Source organism: Rattus norvegicus, chromosome 10, assembly GCF_036323735.1.
Source record: "Rattus norvegicus strain BN/NHsdMcwi chromosome 10, GRCr8, whole genome shotgun sequence".
In the NCBI taxonomy this organism is placed as follows: domain Eukaryota; kingdom Metazoa; phylum Chordata; class Mammalia; order Rodentia; family Muridae; genus Rattus; species Rattus norvegicus.
In genome coordinates, this window is record NC_086028.1 from 68,560,307 (window position 1) to 68,573,279 (window position 12,973).

A 12,973-nucleotide genomic window follows, 5' to 3' on the forward strand; every position below is an offset into this window, starting at 1 on the left:
GCCTAGAGTTGAACTGAGCCCAAGTTACAAACCAATGAAATTGCTTTGTGTGACTGTTGCCAACTACCTATGTAATTTTCCCTATAAATACCTTCCCCTAATTGGGCTCGGGTCGACTCCTCTGTCTCCTGTGTGAGATACGTGTTGTCCCCAGAGCTCTGGTTCCTCAAATACACCTCTTGTTCATTACATCAAGACTGGTTTCTTGTGAGTTCTTGGGGGGGGGGGTTACGTTGTCTCGAGATTTGAGTGGGGGTCTTCCCTACCCTGGTAGTCTTTCAAAATACCCTTTCTCCCAGCCTCTCGGGGTCGAACTCCACTGCCCCTGCGTGGAATATGAGTCTCGACCCCAGTGCACTGGTTCCTATTGATAAACCTCATTGATTACAGCAAGGATGGTCTTGTGTGAGTTCTTGGGGGTCGCGTCATCCCAAGACTTGAGTGAGGGTCTCCCCGCTCCGGGGGTCTTTCATCCCTTGTGCCTTAATACCCTTTAAAAGCTATATTATGGAGCTGGATGGACTGCTTAGTGGTTAAGAACACTGGCTGTTTTTCCAAAGGATCCAAGTTTACTCTCCAGCATCCTCATGGCAGCTCTCAACAGTCTGTAACTTCTGCTCCAAAGTATTCAACTCCTTCACACATGCAGGCAAAACATCAATGTCCATAAAATAAAAATAAAGTTGAACATCTTTTTTTAAGCTGTATTCTGCGCGTGAGAGTAAAATACACAGTATTTGTCTCTCTGTATCACTCCAAGTTTTATAGTCCTCAGTTCCATTCATTTTCCTGTGATAGGCATGATCATACCTTTGAAGGGATGTGGATTTGGGGACTGTGGAAAGCCTTGGATTAGGGTTAGGGTTAGGGTTCAGACTAAATGGGCCATACTAGTAGAAGCATGGAAGAAAGTGTTGCCCAGAGTGATTTGGACTGTGGGAGCTTAGCTCAAGTTGTTTCAGAGGAGAATTTTAGTATGTAAACTAGAGACTGTTCTTGTGATATTTTGGTGATCAAAATAGCTGCTTTGTACCCTTGTTTAAAGAGTTCCTGAGGGTCAAGTGAGGAGATTTGCTTTAATGCCATTGACAAAAAGAGCCTAGCATAGACACTATCCTGCCGTTTACTCTTATGAAGATCTCTTTGATCAAGCTTAGAAAGAATTCAGAATAGTTGAAGTATTAAAGGGGTACCAGGAAGAAGAGTGGAGCTCAATCTTGTGTGTAAGGAGATGGACAGATTGAGGGAGCTGTGACCTTGGGACAAGATCCCACCCAGCTAAGCTTAGTGTTGATGGATTTTTGTTTGAAGAAATGATAGTTATATCATGTTAGGAACTATTAAACCCATTTATTGTTTGAATTTGGACATGCAGTGACAAGATATTGTGGCAAATTGACAAGGGTTGGTTATTCTTGGTTGTCAACTTGACATGTATCTGGAATAAACTACAATCCAGAAATGGAGGGCACGTATGAACCAGATCTTACGGCTGGAGACACAGGCTTTTGATCCAGATCTTGAGGAATGGTGGCCATGCTTATAAAGATCTTGTGGAGAGGAATTAAAGAAGAAGTTTTGCCCAGGTGTGGCGATACATGCCTTTAATCCCAGGAGACAAAGGCATGCATATGTCTGAGTTCCAGGCCAGCCTGGTACAGAACGATTTCCAAGATAAAGAGAAGTTTAGGTCCGGGTGTGGTGGTACAGGCTTTAAATCTCAGCACTCAGGATACAGAGGTGTGCACGTGTCTAAGTTCAAGGTCAGTATCCAGAGCCAATTCCAGGATGGTGATGCTTAAGCAGTCCTGGCTTCACTCCTAGTGACGCACTTAGGATCCACACTCTCTAGATGTGACTGCCACACAGTCCCCGTAGCTGCTGTCCTGACAATCCTGATGCTCTTCAGCAGAGTGCTGGCCTTCCAGGTAGGTTCACTTGGCTGCCTACCTTGGTTGCCATGACTAGGTTCCGGCCTCCTTCCTCAGCTGGGCTCTGTGCTGAAGCGTGTCTCCAGGCTTCCTGCACTGGGAGTGTTACTTGTTTTCAGTCCTTCCAGTAACTTTGTCCCAAACAGTAACCCTCCCCATCATACACACACACACACACACACACACACACACACACACACACACACACACACACAGAGACAGAGACAGAGACAGAGACAGAGACAGAGACAGAGACAGAGCGAGCAAAGACAGTACCTAGCAATATGTAATATATACATGTCACATATAAAGTGTAATATTGGGTCATATGGAGACAGACAAAATGGATTTCCTCCACAGTGATAATTTGGTGTGTTTCTTTTCTTGTCTAGTTATATCTGGAAAGGTGATAAGCTCTCCAGAAGCCCTCTGCGGGAAACTGTTCTCACCACAGGAAGCGCATGAGCAGTTGCTCTGGGCACAGTTGGACTCGCCTCCTAATGGAACGCTGGTCATCACTAAGAGGTGGGCTTTGGATCTACCCTTGCAAGACAAGCAGGGAGTCATCTTGGATGTGCTTCAGATTTCCCAGGACAGTCTTCTGACCCTGCATGGCTTTGTCCTGGGAGGTGAAGACCTGGAGGATGACAGCACTCTTCTGAGGGAACTAGGCGCTAAGTTAAAGGGCTATTATAAACAAACTGCCCTAACACTAAAGCAGACGCTGATAAATCTCAGTGGTTGCACTGGGAAAGTAGGCATTACCACAAAGATAACATACTTGTGTCATAATAAGGCAGTGTCTCTTTATGATTCAAGCTCGAAAATACATTACCCCAGAAAACATTATCTGACAACCCAGACAGTAAGGGACTTAGAGAAGGCTTTGCTGAAGTATTATGCAGTCTGTGTCCCCACACAGTTTACCTCTGAAACTTTCCACAAGTACCAGTGGATAGTTAATTTTGTTAAGAATGTCATAAATCGTGCTTTACATGAAAAATGACTGCGGTATGGTAATATTTTTATATACGTGACAGTCTTTCCTGATTCTACAAAAAATATTTTAAAATGTGTCTTTGAATAACTACACAGGGAAAAAAAATTCTGGGAAAGGGATTGGTTGTTCGAGAAGGCAATGATAAAGCATGGTTTTGAAAATGTGTCCCTGATCTTGGCACGTTAATCCCATGCCCTTAATCCCAGTTCTTGGAGAGAGGCAGACCATTCCCGTCTAGGTAGAGAGTTCCTAGAGAGCCACGGCTATGCAAAGGACCCTATCTCAAAACATGCAAACAAACAAACAAGTAAAAGCCAAGTGTCCCTATCCGTCCACCACCACCATTGCAGCCAGTCCTTCTTTCTGATGGAATGCATGGTGCCTTTAATGCACAGAAGAAACTCTTCCAAGAGAAGTTCCCAAAGTGAATGACGAAGAAAGCGGTAGGATAAGGCAACGTTAGCCATAGTGTTGCTACTCAGCCCTGTGTGTGATCACTGCTAAACCTGTGGTTTGTATTTTACAACCCAAAGAAGGACTTTCCACATGTCCAAAATCACAGAGGCAAGGCTCTGATTATATCAAAACTAAAGGGAGACTGCTCACAATGGCATATATTAAATATGGGACGTTTCCAAAAAGACCAAAGACACTAGACAATAAATACATTTGGTTTCTGCGATTAGAGTACATTCTGTCTTAAAGAAAAACACATTTTCTGTTTTGATCTATTTCTTTATCAGTATGATTTATTTTTAAAATCTACATCTTTTTTTATCTACTCTGTTCCCAGGTCTGTGTCTTTATGAATACAATTCTTCTGTCTGTATCTTTCTTCGATGAAGTTTCATTGTTTGATCTGGGAAGTTCTACTTACCAAACTTTGGACGCCAAACAAATGTTCCACCATTTTAATATGTTTCTAAAATAAATGATCTTTACAAAACATCATCAAATTCTCTTAAAGAACTAACACTAGAGACCAACGTTTTGGCCTTTGATCCTCTATAGAAGTTTGCCAAAATATTCATTTCTGGTTCCCTTTGAGGCTTTTGGAATTGTCTATAGAATTTATCTCAGCCTTGTCTGGTCTCAGGACATGTGTTTTTGAAGCAGTGATGTTTAATTGTCCTGAGGAAGAGAGCTCTCCCTGCCTGGCATTGGGGCCTGCGAGAGGCCCCCCTGGGAGTTTTTTGGCCGGGTGTGGCCCCGTTTATCTGTTATTGCTCTACATTCCCTGGTCAAATGTCGGTCTTTGCCACATCGTTGACATATTCCAGGAGGCATAGGCGCCCTTTTAGTATCACTTTGTTTTTTCCTGCAGTTACGTCTGAGATGATCCTGCTCACCACAGTTAAAAACACTTGAAATCTTGGGTCATCTCTAGCTGTCTAGGGGCAGTTTCTACTACAGTTATATCAGGCGAGAAGATCCGATATCAGCTGTCTGTCTAATCCACTCATCTACTGATGCTGACCTTGCCCTCAGTGGTCTGATTCCCTCCCTGCATTCAGTATTCACATTTTCAAAGGCTAAAGACTCAACTGTTGCCTTTCTTGCTGCTGTGTCTGATACACTCCTTTCCACAGCTGAGGTCAGCCTTTGTAAAAAGTCAGGGAAGGTTTCTTTAGGACCTTGTATGACCTGAGTAAATGGTTCAAGTTTTTTCTCTGATTCTGCGACTTTGTCCCAGGCCTTTAAGGCTGACAATCGACACAATGCCAGAGTTTCTTCATCATATACAGCCCACACCTCTACCTCAGCAAAGCGACATTCACCAAGCAGTTATCTGTGGAAATCTCTCTACCCCTGGCTCTATTCTGTCGTGCTATCTCCCTCACCTCTTCTCTCCACCATGAGATCCATTGTGAATTCGCAGCAGGCTCTAGTATTGCTCTTGCCATATCTTTCCAGTCGTGGGGGATTATTCTATTTTTAATTCGTTTTACAAATGGCGAATGCATTCCAAAATTAGTGACACTCTCCTTAAATTTCCTCAGTTCTAACACACCCATGGGTTGCCATTCAAATTCTTCATAACCCTGTGGATGATCATCGTCTGGAGGTCTTTGTTATACACTAATCGGATGCACTAAAGTTTGTTTTCTAATAACCTTTGGTTGGCTTTCTCTAATTTTATCTTCTTTCTCTACCTTAGTATTTTCCTTCATTGTGATTTTAAATCCCTCCCTTAAGGTCTGTGTCCAAGCTTCAGCTCTCTCCTTTTTTTTTTTTTTTTTAATTTTTTTTATTAACTTGAGTATTTCTTATTTACATTTCGAATGTAATTCCCTTTCCCGGTTTCCAGGCAAACATCCCCCTAATCCCTCCCCTTCCCCTTCTTTATGGATGTTCCCCTCCCCACCCTCCCCCCATTGCCGCCCTCCCCCCAGCAATCACGTTCACTGGGGGTTCAGTCTTAGCAGGACCAAGGACTTCCCCTTCCACTGGTGCTCTTACTAGAATATTCATTGCTACCTATGAGGTCAGAGTCCAGGGTCAGTCCATGTATAGTCTTTAGGTAGTGGCTTAGTCCCTGGAAGCTCTAGTTGCTTGGCATTGTTGTTCATATGGGGTCTTGAGCCCCTTCACAGCTCTCTCCTTTTGTCGCTCCTCCTGTTCCTTGAGCTCCTGTATTCTTGGTCAAGGCTCTGCCTCCACATTTTGAATGTTTCTTTATATTGCAATTCTGATAGTCTGCTGTCCATTATTTTTGATTGATTAGTTTTAAAAAGCTATTCTCTAAGTCTTGCTTCCAAACTTTCTTATTTTCTCTTTGCTGCTCTGTCTGATCTGTGAGCTGTTGCATGTTCTGTTCTAACATCTTTTCCAGCTCCGTCTTCTATCATTGTTTTCATTTTCCTGCCTCTTCTGGCAGAAGATCTATAATTTCCTGTGTCTTCAGTTCTAGTGTTTCCTCTAGGCCACGCTGCCAAGTCTTAGATCTCTCTTTCTGTTGTTCATGCTGCTCCATAATGTCTTGTATCTTCTGTTCTAGGCCCTACTTCCATAATTTTAGCTTCTCTCTACGTTGTAATTCTGATATTGCAGCATCTGCCTTATTTTGATTTGCTGGCCTTTAGTAAATTATCCTCTAGGCTTTGCTTCCAGATTTTAACCTCCATCTCCTTGCTGTTCAGTCTGATCTGTGAATTGTCAAATTCTTTTTTCTAGCGTCTCTTCCAGCTCCTGTCTCTAAACCTCATTCTACTCTCTCTGTTGCTTATTTTGAGCTGTAAAATCCTGAACCTTTAGTTCCTGTGTTTCCTCTAGGCCATGTTGCCAAGCCTTAAGCTTTTCTCCCTGTCGCTCAGACTCCTCCATGAACTTCAGAAATTTCTGTTCTAGCATCTCTTTCAGCTTCTATCTCCAGACTTCATCCTCCTCTTTCTGTTGTTTATTTTGAGCTGTAAAATCCTGTACTTTCAGTTTTAGTGTTACTTGTAATCTCATTTCTAAGGCAGGGAATTTTTTTTATCTAGGGCTCTGTCTTTTGAGAAGACATAGTAAATCAAGAGAATAAATATTGCAATACTGGTAAATGATAAGGTATCCATCTCCTTTAAATCCATCCCTGTCAGACCATTCAAATTATCACCCCATAAGGCCCAAAAGATATTTATTATGTTTCTCATCTTTAAGTATCAAAAGATTATATATCTCTCTTTGTATCAATGTATTACCTGATCTGGAGCCCTTTGTACCTTTGTCTCCCTCTACTGTTCGATTCAGAACACTGCAGTTCTCTCCCATTCTTCTATTCACAGGGAGGGGCTGAGTCCTCTTTGGGTTGCAGCTAGCAGGGCTTGCTTGTGTGCTGATCTCAGGCAACCGGCAGGGCAAACAAGAAGTCCGGAGATCCAGTCTGGTTGTCTGTTTCCTGTGTAGATGTGGGGGGATACTGGGAAATGAACACAGAAAGATTCTCCAGGACTTAGATGCCCAGGCACTGTGACTGCCGGAAAACTACCTCGCAGGAAGTTGTGCTCCAGGTTCTCTTGTACCTCCCTGTGATTCTTACACAGCGCTGCTCAAGCCCAGCTCCAGGCTGGGTTGTTGCCCCTGACTGTAGCTCTCTACCTGGGGCTTAGGGAGGGAGCCTCTCTGCAGTTCTCTGTAGACTCCTCAGACCCAGTCAGCTTTCAATCCACCACTGCTCCAGCCTAGATCGAAGCCAGAGCCCTATTGGCGGGCGGGCAGTGAACTTCTATCTCAGGTTAGTTGAGTTCTTTTTTTTTTTTTAAGATTTATTTATTTATTATATATAAGTACACTATAGCTGTCTTCAGATACACCAGAAGAGGGCATCAGATCTCTTTACAGATGGTTGTGAGCCACCATGTGGTTGCTGGGAATCGAACTCATGACCTCTGGAAGAGCGGTCGGGCGCTCTTAACCGCTGAGCCATCTCTCCAGCCCAGGTTAGTTGAGTTCTAATCAATATGTTGGGCGTCAATTTGTTGCAGTCAATTCTCCAACCCAGACAAGCCCGTGCAATGAAAACACAACTCAAATGATATGAATACAAGCTGTGCACCTAGATTGGACAGATCTACCGCTACACTACTCTATTCCCCAGCTAGGAGATAGATCCCTTACAACTTGTGGCTCCTCTGGGTCACGTGCTTCATCTCCATCTTCCTCCCCCGCCACCCCACCCCCACAACTCTTCAGCTCCACCTTCCCTTCTCCTGCCCAATCATCAGCTCTAGCTTTTTATTTTACAAGTTAAAATGGGGAGAGAGTTCTGATGAAGTCACCTGAATATGGTGATTCACTTCTCATCCTAGGCAGCCCCTTTTGGGGAATCATAATTAGCATCAAATACAAACAACACCAGGGCAACCCACAGAAAGGAGCCTCTTTATACAGTAGAAACTGACCAGTGTGAGAGGAATAATGTTCTAATGTGGTGGGGTAGCCACCAAAGAAGACTGCTCAGACATGGCTTTAAGCCAGTAGAGAGTCTTTATTAGTGGGCGAGTGACTATACTGGATGTTCAGGATCCCAGGGGAACACCGAGCCTTCTTCAGGGTGAGCATTTAAGCACAAAAACCAAATCCTGATTGACACATTTCAGTTAACAAGAACAGTTAGCCAGAAGCAGAACTGCAGGAGCTATAAAGCATCGTTAGTAGGGTTTTAGACTTTCCCAGAACCATGTGGAAATAATTATTAAATAAACTATTTAATAATTATTAAAATAAATTAGGTCCTTCTTTCCATTTTGGTGCTGTCTCCATACTGAGTTTTACAGCTTGAATGGCCCTTCCATAATGGAGTCAGTTGTGCTAAAGTCTGCTAAGGATGTGGTGGTTTGAATAGTAATGGCCCCCACAGATTCATGTGTTTGAATACTTGGCACTGTTAGGAGATGTGGCCTTGTTGGAGCAGGTATGGCTTTGTTGGAAGAAGTGTGTCACTCTGGGGACGGGCTTTGAACGTTCCTATGTTCAAGCTACACCCAGAGTGGAACACAGTTTCCTTACAGTTATCTTCGCATCAAGATGCAGGAATCTGAGCTCCTCCAGCACCATGTCTGCCTGTAGACTTCCATGCTTCCCACCATGATGATAATGGACTGAACCTACATGACAGCGCCAATTAAACACTTTCTATAAGAGTTGCCTTGGTTATGGTGTCTCTTCACAGCAATAAAACCATAATAACTAAGACAGGAGGTCTAGGGTTCTGTTACCCTAGGGGTCCCTGAGAGCAAGAGAAAAGAAACACAGAAAATAACCTTGAGGCCTGAGCAATGTCCTTGTATGTGAACTTTACCACATCCTTCCTGCGACCCCCACTTTAAGGAGCCAGAGCTAGCCTGGAACGCTGGGTAACCCTATGCACCAGACTGTGGAGTTGATTAAAGGTCCTCGACATAAGGCCCAACCAAAAACGAGTTTCAGTCTTTTTAAAAAGGAAAGGAACTGTGTCAGGTGTGGTGGCCCACCCCAGGAGGATCTCTGAGTTTGAGGCCAGCCTGGTTGACATAGCAAGTTCTGAGATAGCCGGGGCTCTACAAAAAGACTGTATCTCAAAATGTACAAGAGTGGAAACCGACTGTTGAGCTAGGCTGAGAAGGGAGGATCGCCGAAAATTCAGTCTGGGCTTCATAGGCAAAACGACCAAGGAAAGGAATGAACGAAGGGGTAAAAGGTAAAGGGCAAAACCCCAGAGCAATAGTTACAGAAAAGGAGCTGATATTAAGAAAGCCCATCTCCCAAGGCTCTGTCCACCCCTTGAGCGGATCAGAATTTGTCCTCCCAGGAGTCACACTCAGGAAGGGAGAGCACTGGCCCCCTCCCCTCAATCATGAATCTCTTTTCAAGTCCAGACATGATGCAAAATGAACTAGATAACAGGAGGAATCGGGGGTAGAGAACCTCTTGTGGTGGGTGTTGTCAACTCTATGTCTGAAAAATTGCGAAGAACCTGGAAGCACCGAGGTCCTCAGTCTGTTTGTCCAGCAGCACTGTGATGATAATCCTGCAGCACAGACCAGAGTTGGAAGGACGACGGCTCGTATTCCACAGCAGTGCTGGAAGGATGACGGCACGCTGGGCGGGGCATGCAAATGACACGGCGCTGTCTCCTGGAACTCTGGGAAAGAAAAGAGCAACGAAAACTTCTCTTTTCAGTCTTGATTTCACAGGTTTTTTGTGGTATATAGGTCGTGGGCATGATAGAAGCTGGGAGCTGATGTTGATCTTGTGTTTATCGGCGCGTGAGTGTTTTGACCATGAGGGTAAAGTGTGTGTGTGAGTTAGTGGTGCGAGCGTGGCACACTGGGAAAGTATCGCTTCTCGGCCTTTTGGCTAAGATCAAGTGTAGTATCTGTTCTTATCAGTTTAATATCTGATACGTCCTCTATCCGAGGACAATATATTAAATGGATTTTTGGAACTAGGAGTTGGAATAGGAGCTTGCTCCGTCCACTCCACGCATCGACCTGGTATTGCAGTACCTCCAGGAACGGTGCACCCCTCCGGGGGACTCTACTGCAAGTTAAAAAATGAGACTTGTAACATCTGATCCTTGCTTAACCATATTATGTGTATGGGTAGGTTTTCTATCTGTGAGGAGCTATAAGGTTAATATTATGTCTCGTGAGGAGCCCTGGTCTTAATATAATATACTATTTTCATAGAAAACATACTAGGTTTGCTAGTGCTCTTCCTTACCACAAACAAGCAGATCACAAGTTTTGGGCTGTAACTCAGTGATAAAATCTACAGCGTATGAGAAGCTGAAATTAAAGTTATATAGCACCATGCTCGGTTAAAACACATTACCTTTTATGCTAAACTTTATTTTTAAGTAATTTTTTAAAGTCCCACTCCAGCACAGTATCATCTTTTCTCTAAAACTGTTCTTATACAACATTAAGATTAAGTAATTCACGCTTCTGCCCACAATTGTCCAACTCACTTCTTTAAGGCTCTGAATTGGAGCGATTAGTCACAGCTCTACCACATGCTCCTTTGCAGAGTCAAGAGTTCCTGAGACGTGAGTACACAATTTTTATGATCAGATGCTGATATCAGTTTTCCCCTCCTTATTTAAATAAAAACAAAAACAAGGAAAAAAGAACAACTTTGTCAGGCTGATGGTACGGGCATACAATCCTAGCCCCTGGCAGCTACATAATTAGACCTTGTTTCAAAAAAGGAGAGGAGAGAGGGCGGGGCGTTGGAGGTGGTGGTAGGGGTTAGAGCATGGAGAGATTAAACCACTCATCAGTGCCATTGCTCCACTCAAGGAGGCCATTGCTCTTTCAGAGGCCCTGAGTTTAATTTCCAACACCTATGTCCAGTGGCTCACAACCAACTGTAATTACACTCATATGTAACTACATACACACGTACACATAATTAAAAATAAATTAGATCTTTTTTAATGAAGCACTAGGGGTATGGCTCAGTGTTAGAGACTTGTCTAGCACTACAAGGCTTTACCTTTGACCCTCAGCACTAGGGTCAAAAGCGAATCTAATACCACCACCAACCAAAGCTATAAATTAACAATTGTGACGACTGAATATTCTGTGCCCTTTCCCATGGATATAAATAAGGAGCTTATTTCTCCATCCCACCCCTTTATCCCAACAACCCTATCTCTGGGTGTTTGTGACTGTACCAGAAAAAGAAAAGGTTGTATGCCTATGTGCCTGCCTTTTAAAATTAATAGCACGTACATCCAATTGAGAGACTGACAGTGCACGGCCAGGGAGTGTGCTGTGCAGTCACCCAGAGGGATTCTGTGAAGACTGTGCTGTAGCATAGAGAGTTGCCCTGCATCCATCCAGTTGCTGCTACAAAACAACCTTGAGATCTCAGTTGTGAAAACGGTATTTATTTTCCCATCTGTATATCTACAATCTGTTGGGATCCGGCTGATCTAGTTGGAATGACTTGAATGTGGCTCTGAGCTGAGTTAAGGTTGCTTTTGTGTTTCTCGTTCATCTGGGCCACGCTCTTTGTGTGCCTCCAGCATGAGTCCAAAGGAGCAAACTCACGCTGACAGCACACAGTCAGCCTCTGTGCACGTGGCAGTTACTGAAGTTTCGTGGGACAGAGCAAGTGATACAGCCAAGCCATACACTGCATCTACATCATTTCTGCCCCTCCCTTTCCCCCTCCCAAATTCACAGTCACCATTTTTTTTTTTTTGGTTCTTTTTTTCGGAGCTGGGGACCGAACCCAGGGCCTTGTGCTTCCTAGGCAAGCGCTCTACCACTGAGCTAAATCCCCAACCCCCACAGTCACCATTTTTAAAAAAAGTATTACTCTTACATGTATACATATATGTGTGTATACATATGCACATATATGTATGTATATGTATATATATATGTATATAAACATATTGAGTCCATTTAGCTTTGCTCATATGTGCATATACTTGGGGCTGACCTCTTGGGATTAGACAACCCATGTGGCGGTTCATGACCGAGGGCAACCAATTCTCCCTGGCTCGGCAGCCATTGCCCTCCTTGTCTAAGGGTAGGTTCATATGGACTTCCCCTGCCCACTAGCAGGTCAAACTGTTGGTGTCCCTATGCTGGTCATGTAGGGAGTTCATGAGTGCAGCTTCCCTGTTGTGTCTAGGGGATGTAAATTAGCTATTTCTCATCTGTATATTTACTTTCCTGCCCCACCCCCTTGCCATGAAGCCTTCGATTTAGGGGTTGTATTGCAGCTGTATCAGGTGGGGGTGGCACCTCCAGTTCCTTATTACCCGTATTCTGAACAGTTGTAGATCTCTGTGACAGTCCGTCTACTACCCCTCTTTGATGAGGGCTGAGGACTATCTCTGCCTCTCTGTATTAGGATACAGAGAAAACAGACTATATTCGCTTCTGAAAGAGGCAGTGGTAAGTTCTCCTCCCTGGCCTACAACCTCTCTAGCTACGGGTGCTTGACTAGGTTTACAGTACTAGACATGAGGGCCTTCCTGTTGAGCAGGCCTTAAGTCCAATTAGACAGTCATTAGGAACCCCCAAATAAAAGGGTCACTAGTGTACCGTTGTGGGTATCTTGCCAGGCCAGTCATTGCTGTGTGTAAAGTCCTATCATTTACAGCAGGACAGGACTAGCAAATGCATCTCTCCCTTGGTAGCTTCCATAGCATCTTCTGATACTAAAGAGCCGGTCAGCAGGAAGAAGACTTTGAGGCCAGTTCTAGTTCAATTCCCTCAAGTCCCGTGTCTTAAGTGCATGACATCTTTGGCAATAGGATCTTACCTTCAAATTCTAGGGGGCAACCAAGGGCAACAAGCAATAGCCTATAGTTTTTTTGGGGGAAGTCTCTTGGGCTCCCCTGAATAATAACTCAAGAGAACTCCTATTTCTCAGAGATGATCCTGGGTTCATGGCTCTTACAAGGAGCATTATCACCCCAAGCGGCATAACTTCTACAAATTATACTTCTATGTATACACATACACATACACATTACACGTAATCTTAGGTAGGAATAAACCATAGGTTCTGTATGTTTTATGAAACATTTTAGTGTTGTGTATTGCCCTCTCTCCCT

At 43.9% G+C, this 12,973-nt stretch overlaps 1 protein-coding gene and 1 non-coding gene across 2 annotated transcripts; both read left to right on the top strand.

Annotated features, from left to right (window-relative positions):
- Positions 1–1,864: 1,864 nt before the first annotated feature.
- Slfn4l1 (schlafen family member 4 like 1) lies at positions 1,865–5,290 on the top strand (the record flags this gene model as incomplete). Its single annotated transcript, XM_039087855.2, has 2 exons — positions 1,865–1,928; positions 2,324–5,290. Coding segments are annotated over 2 exons (678 nt in total), but the record flags the coding sequence as incomplete, so codon positions are not given.
- Positions 5,291–9,730: 4,440 nt separating this feature from the next.
- LOC120095481 (U2 spliceosomal RNA) lies at positions 9,731–9,921 on the top strand. The gene has a single exon (XR_005490944.1). It is a non-coding gene; the product is annotated as a U2 spliceosomal RNA (small nuclear RNA).
- The last annotated feature ends 3,052 nt before the right edge of the window (positions 9,922–12,973 follow it).